Raw genomic sequence first — 16,099 nt, 5'->3', positions numbered from 1 at the left:
TAATGGCGGCGGCGCTGAGGGAAGAGGAGGGGACAGGCCGTGAGGGCGGCAGCTCCTCYGCGCCATCGCCCCCCGCCGGCTGCGGGAGGSACAGAGGAAGGGAAGGGAAAGGAAAGGAAAAGAAAGGCGCTGTTTCCGCCACGGCGGGGCGGGTCTGGGCGGAGAGCGGCGGCGCGGCGGGGCCGGCAAGGGTAGGGGCGGTGAGGGCCGCGGCCTGGCGGGACGGGGGTGGGTGTCTCCATTCTGTCTCCCTCACGAAAAAAACCTGGTGGAGCCGGGATAGAAAGCGGGGCTCGGGGTCTCTTCCTCGGTACCAGTCACCCTCGTTAGCGGGGATTCTGTCAGGGGCAGCGGGGCCATGGAGGGGCAGTGATGCCATCGCTGCGGGGTGCGGGTGTGCATCGCTGGTCTGGACACCCACCTCCGGATGCTTCTGTGCGCTGAAATCAACTTAACCCCGCGTATTTCAAACTGTGGGAATGATTCGGCCTTTTTGTAGCCCGTAGAGCATGTTTTGAACCTAATATTGTTCTGCTGTCGTCGTTTAGTTCTTTTTTGTAAGCGATGGAGGCGAGTCCCGGACACCCACCTCCGGCTCCTTCTATGCGCTGAAATCAACTTAACCCCGCGTATTTCAAACTGTGGGAATGATTCGGCCTTTTTGTAGCCCGTAGAGCATGTTTTTAAGCTAATACTGTTTTGCTGTCGTCGTTTAGTTCTTTTTTGGAAGCGATGGAGGCGAGTCCCGGACACCCACCTCCGGCTGCTTCTGTGCGCTGAAATCAGCTTAAGCCCGCGTATTTCAAACTGTGGGAACGATTCGGCCTTTTTGCAGCCCGTAGAGCATGTTTTGAACCTAATATTGTTTTGCTGTCGTCGTTTAGTTCTTTTTCGGAAGCGATGGAGGCGAGTCCCATCGTGACGTCCAAGCAGCGGGAGGAGGTGGTGCACGGGGTCCCGACGGAGGTGGTGTGCACGGCATTCTCCAACTCGGTGCTGGTGGTGGTCACACAGTACGGAAAGATGGGCACCATCGTCTACCTGGACCCCAACACCGTCGGCGACAACGTGGGCAGGCCCTCGCTCACCACCAAGGTGCTGCTGGGCAAGGATGAGGTGAGAGCGAAGGGGGAAATGGAGTAGGTGGGGCTGTGCAAGCTGCCAGGCAGTTGATGAATCACAGCAGTTGAGCAGTGTTTGAACAGTGATAAGATTAATTTTAAAATGAGGAAAGAGGGGCTCATCAGAAAAGTATGTGTGCTCGTCTGCTCTTTGACATAAAAGTTTAACTAGCCGTGAGTGGTTTGGGGATCTGTTACTCTGTGTCCTACAGGATATGGATTGCTTCTGCGTGTTTATGGAAAGTTTGATAAAGCTCTGTTGATTTAAAGGTTGCGAGATTAAATATGCAGCCACTGATAACCTTTTTGGGTTTCTGTTCCTGCGAGTTTGTTTTCCTTTTCAGGTCAGTTTTCCCACCCCCATCCTGCCCAATCTTTGCCAGCCCCATAAAATGGACTTTAGTTGCCCACTCCAATGTGTGCCTGCCAGCACCTTCCCTTGATAAATTTGTTTTGCTTCAACAAAATGAGTTTTTATCSACCATTTCACAAAGCTGGAAAGCAGAAGAAAATGTGTTTCGCAAAACATCAACTGGTCAAGCATTAAAACAGAGAGTTACAGAGCTAGAAGATTATGAGGCTTTCCATTAGGTTGAAGCTATCAAATATTACTTGCTAGCTTTAACTAGAAAAGCTGTAGCAACACAAGTTCCTGATTCTATCCATGACTTCCCCTTGTGGAGTTCTTTCTCTTGAGCAATAGCCTTCCCCTTCTGGATGGGAGATATTTTGCTTTCTCTGCTGTGGTATCTGCTAAGTCTGATCACCTCCACCCCCAAGCTGATTTTGTGTTTTATTTGGAAATGGGGAAGTGCTACGTTTGCTTTGTTACATTCTATTTTTAAATAATTTTAACTAAATTAACCAATCTAAACTTCAAGAAACTTCAGTATTTAAAGGCCATTTGGACAATGCCCTGAAAAATCTTTAAACCTGGTCAGTTCTGAGTTGGTCAGGCAGCTGGACTAGATGTCATTGTAGGTTCCTTCCGAGTGAAATAGTCAATGCTATTCTAATCTATKCTTGTTAAAGAAACTTCATAAGAAAGGGTATATTCCTCTTCTTGCCTCCTTCAGCCTCATTACTTATTTCTGGTTTTCATGATGCTGTTAAAATAAAAAGCAACATATCTTGTTACACCAGGCATACAAAAACAGTGTATATAACCCTTTGGGGTCTCTAGGAATTGCAAAAATAACACCTTTTTTCCAGAGCTTGTCAGTGGAACATCCCCTCTTTTTGTAACAAGTTTTTAATAAAAAAAAAAAAAACTACTTGCAAACTTCTTTAGAAGCCTGGCTATGAAGGAAATGAAGGCATTTTGATCCACAGCATTTCCTATAATTTAATCCTGGTGCCATAGTTTAGGTGGGAGGATTAGTAGAAGGAAAGATTCTCCATACTGAGTTTCCAAGTTTTCTAGACAATGCTAAACTCAATTCAAGTGCAGTTCTAATAAATTTGTTTCAGGGTGGTGTGGGTGGCTGGTTTGGGACCAAACTCTTTTAAGCTGGTTGTGAAAACATTTTTCTAAAGTTCCCTGTCCCATGGCTTGGCTTTGCTCACCATCTTGGACCCACTCAGCAAACTTCAAGTTCTCTCCAAGTCCAGAATCAACAGCTTCTCCACGTCCTTCCAGGACTCTTCCTCTCCTAACTTGCATGGGAGGACTCTCCCATCTGCAGGAGTGTACATCTGTATCCTTTTGCTTTTCAGCCCCTCGTCCATGTTTGTGCMAAAAACTTGGTGGCATTTGTGTCGCAGGAAGCTGGGAACAAACCTGTTCTCCTCGCCATGGCTTTGAAGGACAAGACAGTGGAAGGAATACAGGCTCTACGAGAAGTGATCCGAAGTTGCCAAGTATGGTGAAGTTGTGCCATCTGGATTCAAGGAAATGATCTTGAGTCCATGACTCATCACCACCTATTTAAAAGGACTAGAAATGAAAACTGTGGAATGTCTTTGTGGTGGTTTTGGACGTACTGAGGAATTKAATGAATTTTTCTCTACTGTGTAGAACATGTGTGGGTTTTGTTACTGGGACAGGTTTGCAAGTCCATATAGACMGTGGTGAGACGAGAGCAATTGTCTCAACATAAAAGAGAAGTGTTACTTTTATCACATTGGGTGGGTCATTTATTTGGTAAAGGGCTCAGCTCTGCACGTGTGTCCTGARGAGCAGTGGATGCCAAGCTCTGTAGCTGTGCTGTACCACACAGGAGGAACACCCAGTGCAGAGGGAATAAAAGAAACATTGTCAAATCTAATTTTACCTGTTTTCTTTTTTGTTCTGTGAGAATCACTTCAACTGAAATACAAGCCTTGGTWAAAAATCAACAATTGTATAATGGGAAAGATTTTCTTGCCTTTTTTAAGAAAATGAGTCCTGGATGCATTTGTCCTTATGTCCAGCCCTTTCTGGATGTGCTCTAAATTAATTTTCTACTTTCACTCTGATTTAAAGAGAGGCGGATAATTATGCTTTGCAAATTTCATGAAAGCTGATGTCAGGGTGGAAGACAGGAACCCAAAATAGTGATGAGAAGATAACCTCTGCCAATGGATTACATGGTAGCAGCACATCAGAGAGACAGAACCACGTGTTGATCACCTGCAATGTGCATCTCTTAGGAGACATGGGGGGACAGAGGGTTTAAGGGATTGTTTCTGCCAAGTCATTGACAAAGTGTCAGATGTAGTTGTATGAGCTGATGCAAACCTTAATAGCCAAACTTTTGCCTTTTGCTTGGAAAGCATGTTTGTTTTTACCTCTTGTAATAAACAACAACAAGTGGTAAATTTTAAAATGAGCTGTTAACACACTTTTGTCACTTACKAACTTGACAGCACAGATGGAGGCCAGGTCTTGGATTCTGGGCAGGGAGGAGCTGTGCTAAGCCCAGTTGGTACAGCACAATCAGCACAGAGCCTGTGCCTGCCCCATGGTGATCCAGCTGCTGGGTCATTTCTGTTGCTAAAAAATCCCCTAGAAGTAGAAAAGCAGAAAATGGATTTCGAAAGGACTCTTTTCTCTGAAGTGAGGGTTATTTACAGCATTTAAGGGATTATGAGAAATGAAACTTTTTTTAAAAAATACATTCAAACACTTCCAGCTGCCCTTGACAAGAAGCTTCATCTAAAAATAATTYTCCAAACTGTGCTTCCAAGAATCAAAGATTCGCATCTGTCAGAACTAKAAATTTTCCTCTTTTACATTTCCCTTTTTTTTGTCTAGGAAGGCTGAGAGAGGCATGTGGAATTAGTTATTGTCAATCTTTGGTTTGCTAGTAGGGATTCTTTCCTGACATACCAAATTCAGTGTATATCCCAAATCCTGGTGCTCTTACTGTGTCCATGGCTCCAGCAGCTTGTGGAAATCAGCAAAATGAATATATTAGAATACATGATTTAGCAAAATGAATGGAAATTGCATCTTCCACTGTGGTGATACAGCATCATACCAGTGTGTGCCCCAGACACCTGAGTGTTACTTACCTAAAAGCCAGGCACAAATGAAGCACCTTCATTTCCTAGCTGTGTATGTGCAACAAGCTCTGCACAGGGTGATGGGTGAGGAAAAGATGTGGAAACCTCTCTGATTTGATGTTTGGAGCTGAGACAGACTTACAGGATAATGGGTGAGGAAAAGATGTGGAAACCTCTCTGATTTGATGCTTGGAGCCAGGACAGTTTTACCTTTCTGTCTGCATGTGTGATATATTAAAGTACGAGCAATTGGTCCTTCGACTTTGGTCCTCTCTACTCTACAGTAAACCCAGGGGAAGGCCTGACCAAACAACAGGCACAAGGTGCCACCAGCTGCCTTCCTTTCTCTCCTCCAGGTACGGCTCGATTCCCAATTGCAGGGAAAGCTGCCTCTGCCACCCAAGCAGAGCTCTTGGCCGCAGGACGCGTGCTGGGTGGGGGGCAGCGGCGTCGGGCTGCACCGCGGCTCTTCATCTGTTTGCTTTGCGGGCGTGGGTGCCGAGCGCGGCGGACTGGAAAGGTAAGTTGGGTAGCTTTYCTGCGGGAGACAAAGCCCGACCTGCTGCTCCAGCTCCCGCGGGGCCCGGGGCGCAGGGAGGGCTGGCAGGGTGAACCGGCACAGCGACGCAGTGCTGGGAAGGTAAGAGGGGCACCGGCGGGGCCCGGGGCACAGMAAGGGCTGCTGGRGGGCTGGCAGGGACAGAGRGGTGCTGGTGGGAACCGGGGAACAGCGAGGGTAATTGGGACACTGGCAGGGACCGCGGCCAGCAGGCGGGCAGGGCTGGGAATGTGTCCGGAGGAGGAGTCTCCAGCGGGTGCAGGTGGAGGAGGGCACGGGGGATGCAGAGGCAGGGGCACGGCAGCCAGACTCGCTCCCGGAGGAGCCCCAAAGGGTGAGTGGGGCCTTGGGGGGTGCACAGGAGCCGGGAGAAGCCCCACAGGTCAGGGGTTGAGCCAGCTGTTGGTTCTGAGCACCTGTAGGAGCTGCTGGGAGGGCAGAGCCTCCTCTGAGAGCCCTGTGCCTGCGTCATCCCCTCCTCCAGACGGGCTTCAAGGAGGGTTCGATGATGCCCTGCCTCGATTTGTGTGCTGTAGGTCCTTCCTCCTGAGTGGCCTGRTGGTGGTGTGGAGAGGCTGGTCCGGTAAATAACCCGAGTGTCCTGGCTTTTTCTGAAAGGCGTGTCTCCTGCGCTGGTGGGGCTAAGCCTGGATGGTCCCCTCCCCGGAATGTGGGTCAAGGATTTGGGAGGCACTTCTGGGGGTTTTTGTAAAGGCTTACTTTTCCCTGCTGACTTGCTCCACCCCACAGGGGGCTGCTGCTGAAATGGGGATTTGTCCCATGTCCTTCAGAACACAGGGAGGGGATGTGAGCTGGGAGTCAGAGCTCTGACAGCCTGGAGACAGAGCAGAATCCCTGGCAAGGTGAAAATCCCCGTTTGCAGGTGGCCTGCCTGAACACAAGTTTCACTGCTCAGTTTGTCTTCTCWGTTCTCACTCAGCATCTCTAATATCCCAGGGAGTGAGTGTAACAGGTAGACACTGTAAGGCAGGTATCTGCAAGGTGTCTGAAAACAGATTGGATATGGCTCGGTCCCATCGAGGAGCTGAATTTTGCAGCTGCTATTATTCCCGGTGTCTCCTTGCTGCCTTTGTTTTGGAAGCAAATGGCTCTCGAACTGCATTGAATAGCCTGACTACCTTGCACGGCCGGGATCTAATTACCTCTGGAGCTGGGAGCTCTGTCTCCGAGCGGCACCGAGGCTTTTGCTTTTAATGACTTGCTCTGCCACGTTCAGAGTGTGACAATGTCGGGGAGGCTGCCAGGACTGGCTGTCGGTGCCACTGCGCTCGCACCGCGATGGCTGGGAAAGTTAACAGAAGATGGGATGTCTTGGGCCAAGCATCTGCGGCACAGCACTGGGYTGAAAACACAATAAATGGGTCTAGTGAAGAGCACAGCTCTCTGCCATGTGTTGAGGAGTGAGCTGGATTACTAGAAAAGTGACTGAAAAAAACACAGCTAGAAAGAGGGAACTTTCATTCTGCTCTGTCATGATTCTCTGGCAGARGGAAAGCCTGGCCAAATGCAGCCGTATAGCCCCAGAAAAAGTGAGGAGTTATCGGGGAACAGCCGGGCTCTCCTCTCCCGCCCTGTGCCAGGAGCTATCTCCGTCCTCCTGTTAATGTTTACAAGACAGGTCTGGCAGCATCGAGGTCTGTCCAAAGACCAGATCCCGCCCCGGCTTTCCCGGGATCGTTCTCGCTGCTGTCCGGGCAGGGCCACAGGACGGTGTGGGGAGGAAGAAGGCGGCTCAGCGCTGTACCACCATCGGCCCCCGGTCCCCGCAGCGCTCCGGCTCCGCTGCCCGCGGGCGGTGCAGGTACTCCGGGCTGAGCTCCTGGCGCCGTGCCAGCTGCTGGCTCCGCTTACAGGCCATCCTGCCGGGCGGAGCCGGGGAAAGGTATTTTTAGGGCTGTTGATCTGACACCAGATGAGYTTCCTCTCCTGTGAGGTTGGGGTTCGGTGAGAGGGCACAACAGGGAGCCGCAGGGTGAGCTCTTGCTTCGGTTTGTTTTCAGTGTTTAATTGGACCGAGGTCATTCCCTAGCACTCTTTATCTATGGCAGATAGTTTCGTGCTTCTCTCCAGTTCATGCTTACAGTTTTACCTCAGGTGATAGTTACACAGCAGCTAAAATATTTGTTTATTAACAATGCACTGAGAAGCATCTACGTTGTTAGAGTTCAGCTTGCAGGTTGTTGGTTTTTTTAAACCACTACTGTGATACTTGGGGAAAAGCAGCTTTCCATAGATTAGCAGAAAGAGAACCCGAACATGGCAGTTTATGCATCTGTTGGCCTTGAGATATGAAGCTGCCCTATAAATAATTGCTTATTATTAGGTTGGTCCTCGCTGTCTGGAGCCGCAGGGTACACGGTGTTCGTGTGCCCAGCCACCCTCTGCACCAGGAATGCTCAGTGCCTTGAGGCTTCGAGGGGGACAGGCAGATGCCATAGCACTCCAGCAACCCCAAAGGACAGCAGCTCTGCCTCTGGCATGGCAGGCTTTCCTGCCTGCTGCTTAATTTGGGTGCAGGAAGGACTGCTGGCTGCCCTTCAGCTCTTGGGGTTGGCACTACTGGCACACTGACACCCCCACAATCCCARAATAGCTGGGTGAAGAACCTGGGTGACACCAAATGTCTGGTTTCTTAGGCAGCCTCAGGTTTTGCCCCCAGCAGGCCATACATGATCAAAGGAGACAAACTGGGGGGGACCTGGTGTTTGCTGAGCTCCCAAGGGAGAGGACACAAGTGTCCTGATGGCTTGTTGTTAAGGGACTTGTTATTATTGTAGCTTTAACCCTTAAGTTTCTGATAGGAAAGGGTCTTGAGCCACAAGTGTGAACTCACATGGGCACAAATACACACAGATCATTCCTTTTCAAGCAGGAGTGATTCCTGAGAAAGCAAGGAGCAAGGAAGGGAAGAAGTATTTTGGGAGACATGGGAACTGTATAGACCRCCTCAGGGGAGGGTCTGCTTTTGAAGAACATTTGTATTTCGTGCTGGGAGAAGCAGACCTGACCATGGCAAATGGGTTGATTTGGGTGAGGGACACCCTGGAAAAACCCTGTGGAGGAGGTTCATGCATGGGCTGGGAAATCTGCTGGGACCTTCCCTGTCACCAGCTTACCTCGCTCCTGCCTTCCTGCACCACCACTCCCCTTCTCTCTCCCTCCCTGCAGATGAGTAATGCCACACACACTGTGCCCTCTCCCATGGCACCTGGCACGCCAGGGCCTGGCACAGTGGCCAGGCTGGCCTCAGCCYCTCCATTCTCAGCTTCTGCCCTACTTACTGCTGCCCACAACGACTCCCAGGATGGCCAGCAGCTTTTCCTGACCACAACAGCAGCACATGTCATCTCTGGMATCTTCGTGTGGTCAGCACTCATCGTCACCTTCCACCAGGTATGGGCTGTAGTGGACATGGGGCTCAGCACAGGGGTTGATATGAGAGAAAAACTATTGGTTACCCCCAAGTCCATTGTAAATCACTCAGCTCTGGATAATATTTTTCCTGTTGCTGCCCAGAGGAGATATCCCCGCTCTCAGGGGCCTGGTGCTGGCAGCTGCTAGGGATGGACTTTGCCCACGCTCTYGCCAGGTGGTTGCCAGAGGCAGGAGAGGCTGCAGGGCATTGGCACTGCCCACAGGCAACACCCAGCGGGGTGTTTGGGGTGTTTTGGGGTGCACAGCACCAGCTGCCTTGAGCCTTGGCCCCGCAGTGGGCTAGGGGGGCTGTGTTTTGGGGGTCTGTGCAGATCTGTACTGCTGAAGGCAGCTCTGGGATGGAGCTGCACAGGGGAGGGCACATTCCTCACACAGCCCAGCGAAGGAACCTGATTTCCATATGTCTTCATGCAAGGGATTGACCTGGGGACTGGGATGGAGCCTGTCTGGTGTCTGTTCACTGCTGTGGTCTATGGTGGAAGCTGGCAGAGCTCTCACCCCCAGGGAAAGGGTTAACACAGCACCCCTGTGGGTTTGGGGGTACCTCTGGTAGCCACAACACTGCATGCTGGGCACTTTGCAGATCTACACACACCTGAGGAATTACACCATCCCCAAGGAGCAGCGCTACATCATCCGCATCCTCTTCATCGTGCCCGTCTACGCCTTCGACTCGTGGCTCAGCCTCCTCCTCCTCGGCAGCCACCAGTACTATGTGTACTTCGACTCGGTGCGTGACTGCTACGAAGGTGAGCACAGCATCTGCTCAGCAGGAAGGATGGATGCAGCGAGGCTCTCACCCTGCTGAGCTGACTCTGGAGCGTCTTGGATTGTGAAGGGGCAAATCTCCATTGCTTTCATTTTCCACCCTCCTTTTCTCTGTGCAGAAGTTTTCCCCTTCTTTCTCCCCACAAACACRAGCTGGTGCCTTTCAGACACAGGCTCACAGGGACCCCAGCACCACAGTCCTGGGGAAAGGTTTTCTGGCTGCCTGTGGGGTAGTAAGTGCAGCTTCTCTAAAACATAATGCAAATGTACCCAAGAAATTGGGGAGTTGGGRTCTTTTGAAATGCAAGGGAAGCTTGTCAGGATTAAGGCTGTTTTTCTATCCTGTTCTTCTCTTCCCTGGGAACTAAATTGTGTGGGCACTTGTATTACTTCAGGTTCAGAGTATATGAAAAGTGGTGGGGATGCCTAAAAAAACTGTTCAGGACCTGCTCCTTGCTGGCCACCAGCCATTTGTGCTGCCCCTTGGCAATTCTGAGGTCCTTCCATACAGATGGTCCCTGGATGGACTGTGTGTGCCCAGAGGAGCTGCTGTGTCTGYAATGAACTCTGTGCACATACTGCAATGTGTCTGACTCCACTTGGAAGTCAGATGGATTTGACCTGCTGTTCCTCTCACTGGGCTCCCGCCCACCAGGATCCCAAATCTTGATGCAGTGCCAGGCTGGATGAGGAAAACACCTGAGCAGGAAGGAATGTGAGATGAAAATCCCCTCCTGGACTTCCATCAGTCCTGCTGATCATGTGTGCCCTTGCCTTGGCAGCTTTTGTGATTTACAGCTTCCTGAGCCTGTGCTTTGAGTACCTCGGAGGGGAGAGCACCATCATGACAGAGATCCGAGGGAAGCCCATTGCGTAAGTGCCAGCATCCTACAAGCTTCTCCTCCCCCCAGTTTCCCCATCCAGCACCCCCAATGGCAACCCTGGCTTTCTGCCTCCAGGTCCAGCTGCTTTTACGGGACCTGCTGCCTTCAGGGTATGTCCTACTCCATCGGGTTCCTGCGCTTCTGCAAGCAGGTGGGTACCCAGGGGGGAATATCCACTCAATTCGGCTCAGATGAGGGATCTCTGGGTGGCAGGTCCCTTCCCCACTGCCCTGCCAAGGGGGCTCTGCTTCATCCCTCTCCTAAGATTGCTGGGTTTGGAGTTTTTCTCCTCTGAGGGAGGCAGGTCACCAGCTCGCCGGCACCTGGCCAGCAGCAGAGCTGCTCCTCGCTGTCCTTGCCTGTGACTCACTGCTGAGTCAGGGTCTCCTCCCACTGCAGAGCTCAGATTGCCATCTCCGTCCAGTCCCAGGTTAGCCTGGAAGCTCTGTCACTCTCCAGCACTGCACCGTGGGCTGAATGCTGTCCCCAAGCCACCCACCCCCTACCTTGGAGTGGCTACACTGCCTTTCAGGAGCTGCCTTCTGGAAGCCCCCCCTCCCTCCTTGTGCTGGTTCATATTTCACCCCTCAGCACTGCGTGTCTGTCCAGGAGCAGAGGGGTGGCATGTGGGCAGTGGGGTGTCCCTGCTGCCTTTGTTACATCACATCCTCCCCCTGTGCAGGCCACGCTGCAGTTCTGCATTGTGAAACCCCTCATGGCGATCGTCACCATCATCCTGCAGGCGTTCGGCAAGTACCACGACGGAGACTTCAAGTGAGGATGCTGGGGCAGGCTGGGGAGGGTGAAAAGGAGAGATGGATCCCTGCTCCATCACCAGGGTGTCCTGCCAGTCTCCCCAGGAAGCTGCTGCATGCATAGTGAGGAGTGTGAGCACCAGGGAACAGAGACTCACTGCCCCCAAAAAATAAAGGGACAGAACTCCTGTGAGCTCTAATAAAGAGATCCCACCAACAGAGGAAAAGCTGCTACCTCTGCTCTCCTCCCCCTCCTGCGCTGTGTTCTCCCCCACAGCAAAGCTAAGCACCCTCTCATTCCCCATTTGATCCCTCTTTACCCCCAGTTGCACTTGCTTTGCTCCCCYAGCCCAGTGCAGCATCCCCCTCTCTCTTTCTCCTCAGTGTCCACAGTGGATACCTCTACATCACCATCATCTACAACTTCTCTGTCAGCCTGGCCCTTTAYGCCCTCTTCCTCTTCTACTTCGCCACCATGGACCTGCTGCGCCCGTTTGAGCCAGTTCTCAAGTTCATCACCATCAARGCCGTCATCTTCCTCTCCTTCTGGCAAGGTGGGTCCTACCACGGACACCCAGTGCTTCTCCTCCCACAGCCCCACCTGGCTCAGGGTGCAGGAGAAGAACTAATCCTCCTCCCTTCCCCTGCACAGGGACACTGCTGGCAATCCTGGAGAAATGTGGGGTGATCCCCGAAGTTCAGATCATCGATGGGAAGGAGGTGGGAGCTGGGACAGTGGCTGCTGGCTACCAGAACTTCATCATCTGCATTGAAATGTTCTTTGCTTCCATTGCCCTGCGCTACGCCTTCAGCTGCCAGGTGTACAGGGAGAAGAAAGAAAACTCAACAGGTAACTCTTCCTCACTTCTTCCTTTCTTCAGTGACTAAGAAAAGAGGAAACCTCCCTTATTTTATTAGCATCCCATTACCAATGGGATGCTAAAGGCTACAAGAGAAATTTCTTCATCCTGTGCTCYGTGCATTCCCTCTCCCTGTTCCCTCATGACACCCTCAAGCTATAGCAGGTGGGCAGGAGGAGAAGCCTTGGTGTGGATGGGCAGCATTAGGGGATTGTGGTATTACCCACATGCTGTTGGAGAGGCTCCATCCTCTTTGGAACACGAAGCTGGGCTTGCCTTCCTCCTCCTTGGAACYGCAAGCTGAATGTGGCCCACAATGAGCCCCTGGTCCTGAATTTCTAAGAAAAAATGTCTTGGATTGCTTGSACTCATTGATTTTCTGCCGTCCCAYCACCYYCCTGCTCTCCCTGTTTTGCAGCAAACCTCGCCCCRATGCAGAGCATCTCGAGTGGGCTGAAGGAGACCATCAGCCCCCAGGACATCGTGCAGGATGCCATCCACAACTTCTCACCCACGTACCAGCACTACACCCAGCAGGCRATGCAGGAGGCAGAGGGCAAGGCAGCGGGGGAAAATGGGCACGTGGCCTCYAAGATGGATGGACAGAGCAGCAGGAAGAGCAAAAACATTGAAAAGAGAATGCTAATCCTGTCAGATGAGGAACTGTAGGAGCTATCAGAAGAGATGCTGACACTGGAGAGGTTTTAAGCCTTGCAAAGGGGAGGTGTCTTGAGGCTGAGACAGCCTGGGCTAATCAGAGTACTGAGAAGCCAAGAACTCTACCCAAAAAGTCAGTCTCAAAGGGAAGATGCAATAACCCAGGAAAGGGTCAATCAAAATAGTGCCAGCTTCTGCTGGCATGGATGAAGCTGCATTGCACCCTGTGCTGCAGCCTGGGCTTTGCTGCCCCACTGCTGGTGTCTCTCTGCCAGCCCTGTGCCAATGCTGGGGGATGCCAGGCAGGGAGGGCAGCTGGGGTGCAGGACAGACCAGCCGCCCTTGCCCTCCTCTTATCTCCAAGCAGTGCTGAGGCCTGAGWGAAATGCTTTTCTCAGCACAGTTCTGCTCTAGTTTCTCCCAATTTGAGTAAAAAATGATCTCCGAGGGCTCCGTGGAGAAAACCAGCCCAGGAAGGTGACTTCACTTCACCTCAAAACCCGGTAAAGGTTGAAAGACGTCATTCCTTATTTTTACATCTTTCCCCCTCTGCCTCTCACAGAAAAGAGATGTGCAAAAAAGACCTTTACCATGGAGAAAGAGTAAGTCTCCCTCCAGCTGTGGATGCAGCTGTCCAAGTAACTCCCCCGAGAGCACAGCAGGACCTCACTGGGACTAACCAGAGGTCTGCAGCTGCATTTCTGRGAGCTGCTGGTGACAGAAGTGCTTGTTTATGTCTAAACCAGCTTATCTCTGAACGGATCAGAAGTTAAAAGGGATTCCAGCTTCCTTATCAGAATCTTTATTAGGGAACCAGACTGTGACTGGTGGTGGTAGGAATTCACTTACTGGGAACTGTCTGTCCCTCCTAACCCTCCATTATTCCCCATCCCTGGGCTTTGCCTGACCTGTGGGAAGGCAAGCAGGGGCTGACCCAGGTGACCATGGTGAGGGCAGAGAGGTGCTGAGGACAGAGAGGTGCTGAGGGATGCTGCCACTTGGGGCAAGACCACAGGCAAGGGAAGAGCGCGTAAGGAGGGATGCTCCATCAGCGATGGAGAGCGCACATCCTTCTGTTAAGACTTCTCTTTTCTACCCCAATTTTTAGTCCAATTTCTCTTCTTCTGTTAACGAGATGATCCCTGGGAACTTACTTAGGCRCTGGTTGGGCTGTTGTCTGGGGTGRTRGCTGGGTGGTGGAAGGATGAARRCAGATCTACAGGCTCAGATTTGYAGTCATRGGGCAAACAAAMCGATGGAYAAGGCTTKATGCCCTTTTAAACAAAACTCGTAGAAYTTGTATCGTTTTTTCCCCTGCTCTTAAGCTGCAAAATGTAAATCACAACAYGAAATTATTTATTTTTTTTTCTAATAAACAGCAATTTCTAGCACAGAGCAAGCGTTTTCACTGAGCTCAGCAAGCAAAGCCCACGATCTGCTTGTTCCTGCTATAATGCTGATGCTCTTAAGCTTAACGTCCTCCCTGCCCCTCAATGCTGGCCCAGCAGAAATACCTGCACACGCAGCATCCTGCACATTCTGGCATTCCTACAGGATTTGCGCTCATCTTTTTCACTCCACAAAGAACGTGCGTGTCTCCCGCTTCCTCTCCTTGCACAGCACCTCTTCCAACCCTCGCCTAAGCTGTGCCTGCAGTGGTTCAGAGGTGCTGGSTCTGGTTTAGCTAAGCTATTTCAGACTCCAGCACCAACCAGACAAGCTGGTTATTATTATTGGAGATGCTGCAGCCCAGACTCCACACGAGCAGCCCATAGCTCAGCCAGTCCTACAGGTCCCTCTGGTCCGGAGGAGCACTGCTCATACCTGCTCAGCCGGTGAGACTGCTGCCACTTTTCCTGCAGTGAGGTTCCATAAACAACAGCCATATATATGCTCTGCACATCCAGGATGCTGCACATCCTGGCAGCAAGACTGTCCTGCCACAAAGTGCAGCCTCAGTACTCAGGGACGAGGCTGCTTGGCTTTGTAACGCAGCCAGCACCSGAGCAGGGACATCTCAGCTGAACATCTTGGTCTTCACCCCTCTGGGAGAGGACTGCCACAGCTGCAGGAACAGAGGCTGCTCCAGCTCCTGGGGCGAGCACAGCCTGCAAAGGTGATGATGGCACATCTGCCGAGATAAAGACTTGCACAAGAACGCAGCAAGAGCCGCGGTTGTACTTCATTGCACAAATGATCGACTCCGGTGCATAATGGGCTGCCTCCATTGCTCTGCCAGCAGGTGCAATTCCCACCGCAGACAATAACATTTGCCTATTTATGTCGAGCCCTGATTACTGTATTATATGTAAAACAGATCTTTCTTGCAAGGCAAACAAGGGGGGGAAGAGGAAAAAAAAAAAATTTAAAAAAAAGTCAGCTGTGAGTCATGCAAGTCAGCAGTGTGATACCAGCCTGAAGGAGCCGTGCTGGGCTGGACACCAGCTGGCAGCAGCAGGCACCCTCCCTGGGCCTCYTGCTCGTCCTTTTTCTTGGAGAGGGGAGAGAGGAAAGAGCTGACGGCTCAGGCTGGGCGCTGTCACAGCCCTCAAACCCTCAGGCTGTCAAAAGGCATCTACAGGGAATAAAAATGCCAGCGGTGCTGTAGGCTGGACACAATCCTGCGCTCCTCTAACGCGTCTCCTCCACCTCCTCAACAAGGACACCGGAGAGCTGGCAGCGAGCACACGGGTGACCTACACAGGAGCCTGCTGTGCCTGGAGCCACGCCAGCAGGCAGCCCAGCAAGAACAGGCTTCTCTCACTGCCAGCAGCAGGCTCTGGTGGTCGGCAGATTTGTTTTCCAGTTGTCACTTGTCCTCGGGCTTTCCCCAAGGACAAGGCTGAGCTGYAGCTAAGGGAGCTCCTGGGGCTTTCTGGGCTTGCATCAGGCAGGTTTACACCCTGCTCATGGCAAGTGTGATTGTCACAGGGCACRCCCTGCCATTACACCTGCAGGAACTCGGGCTGACCTCCCGAAAAGCAGGGGGGAAGGAAGGCGGCCACTGGCACCACAGCAGAGCCAGCTCTCACACACAGCTGCTCATTGCACAGCACCCAGAGATGAGACAATTCTTTTTTTTGGGCGCTAGCAYCCACCTCCAAGAAGTCCCTGGCCCCCAGACTGCCAGACCTGCACCAAAGAACAGGATTCGTGCTTTCATCACCCTGTTCACAGAGACCCTTCTGTGCTCTTCCCCCCGTTTCCTCTCACTGCTGAACCTGCACCTGGCCTATTCCTGATGCCCTTTTTCTCCTGACCTAATGCTCCTCCATCCCTCCAACAGTCACAACTGTGCCTCCTCCCTGTCCTCTCCGTTGTCACCAGCTCCTGGCTGCAGCGTCCCCAGACTGCTTTCCACCAACACTGCCATCACCCCCAGGCTTCACCCAGTCCCTGCCCACTCCTCCTAATGACAATCCATTACCTGTGACACACAGAACCTTCAACCCTTGCTCCACCTCTTAATTCCAGCTTTGGCCAACACACCCATCTGTCTCCGACCTATTGCCTCAACACAGGCCAAGTGTTTTAACCTCTGCTCCCTCAAGAA

At 51.8% G+C, this 16,099-nt stretch overlaps 2 protein-coding genes across 7 annotated transcripts; both read left to right on the top strand.

The window, feature by feature from the left end:
• The first annotated feature begins 109 nt into the window (after positions 1-109).
• PSMG3 (proteasome assembly chaperone 3) lies at positions 110-3,388 on the top strand. Of its 3 annotated transcripts, none has more exons than XM_057379851.1 (3): positions 110-191; positions 885-1,116; positions 2,838-3,388. In XM_057379851.1, the coding sequence occupies exons 2-3, from the start codon at positions 901-903 to the stop codon at positions 2,988-2,990; spliced, it is 369 nt and encodes a 122-aa protein (XP_057235834.1). In that variant the 5' UTR covers positions 110-191; positions 885-900; the 3' UTR covers positions 2,991-3,388. The 3 variants fall into 3 exon arrangements, with proteins under 3 accessions (XP_057235834.1, XP_057235833.1, XP_057235835.1); XM_057379850.1 differs by having other exon boundaries at positions 181-200; XM_057379852.1 differs by lacking the exon at positions 110-191 and adding an exon at positions 262-310.
• Positions 3,389-5,166: 1,778 nt separating this feature from the next.
• Positions 5,167-13,013, top strand: TMEM184A (transmembrane protein 184A). Of its 4 annotated transcripts, none has more exons than XM_057379847.1 (9): positions 5,167-5,247; positions 8,356-8,580; positions 9,206-9,371; positions 10,173-10,263; positions 10,350-10,425; positions 10,957-11,048; positions 11,414-11,583; positions 11,682-11,879; positions 12,308-13,013. In XM_057379847.1, exons 2-9 carry the CDS (start codon positions 8,356-8,358, stop codon positions 12,556-12,558), a joined length of 1,269 nt encoding a protein of 422 aa, XP_057235830.1. In that variant the 5' UTR covers positions 5,167-5,247; the 3' UTR covers positions 12,559-13,013. The 4 variants fall into 4 exon arrangements, with proteins under 4 accessions (XP_057235830.1, XP_057235828.1, XP_057235827.1 ...); XM_057379845.1 differs by lacking the exon at positions 5,167-5,247 and adding an exon at positions 5,406-5,500; XM_057379844.1 differs by lacking the exon at positions 5,167-5,247 and adding an exon at positions 5,773-6,988.
• Positions 13,014-16,099: the final 3,086 nt, after the last annotated feature.

Source organism: Malurus melanocephalus, unplaced genomic scaffold, assembly GCF_030028575.1.
Source record: "Malurus melanocephalus ecotype Western Australia unplaced genomic scaffold, MMel_1.1 scaffold_425, whole genome shotgun sequence".
NCBI lineage: Eukaryota > Metazoa > Chordata > Aves > Passeriformes > Maluridae > Malurus > Malurus melanocephalus.
This window is presented reverse-complemented; position numbering and strand designations above follow the sequence as displayed.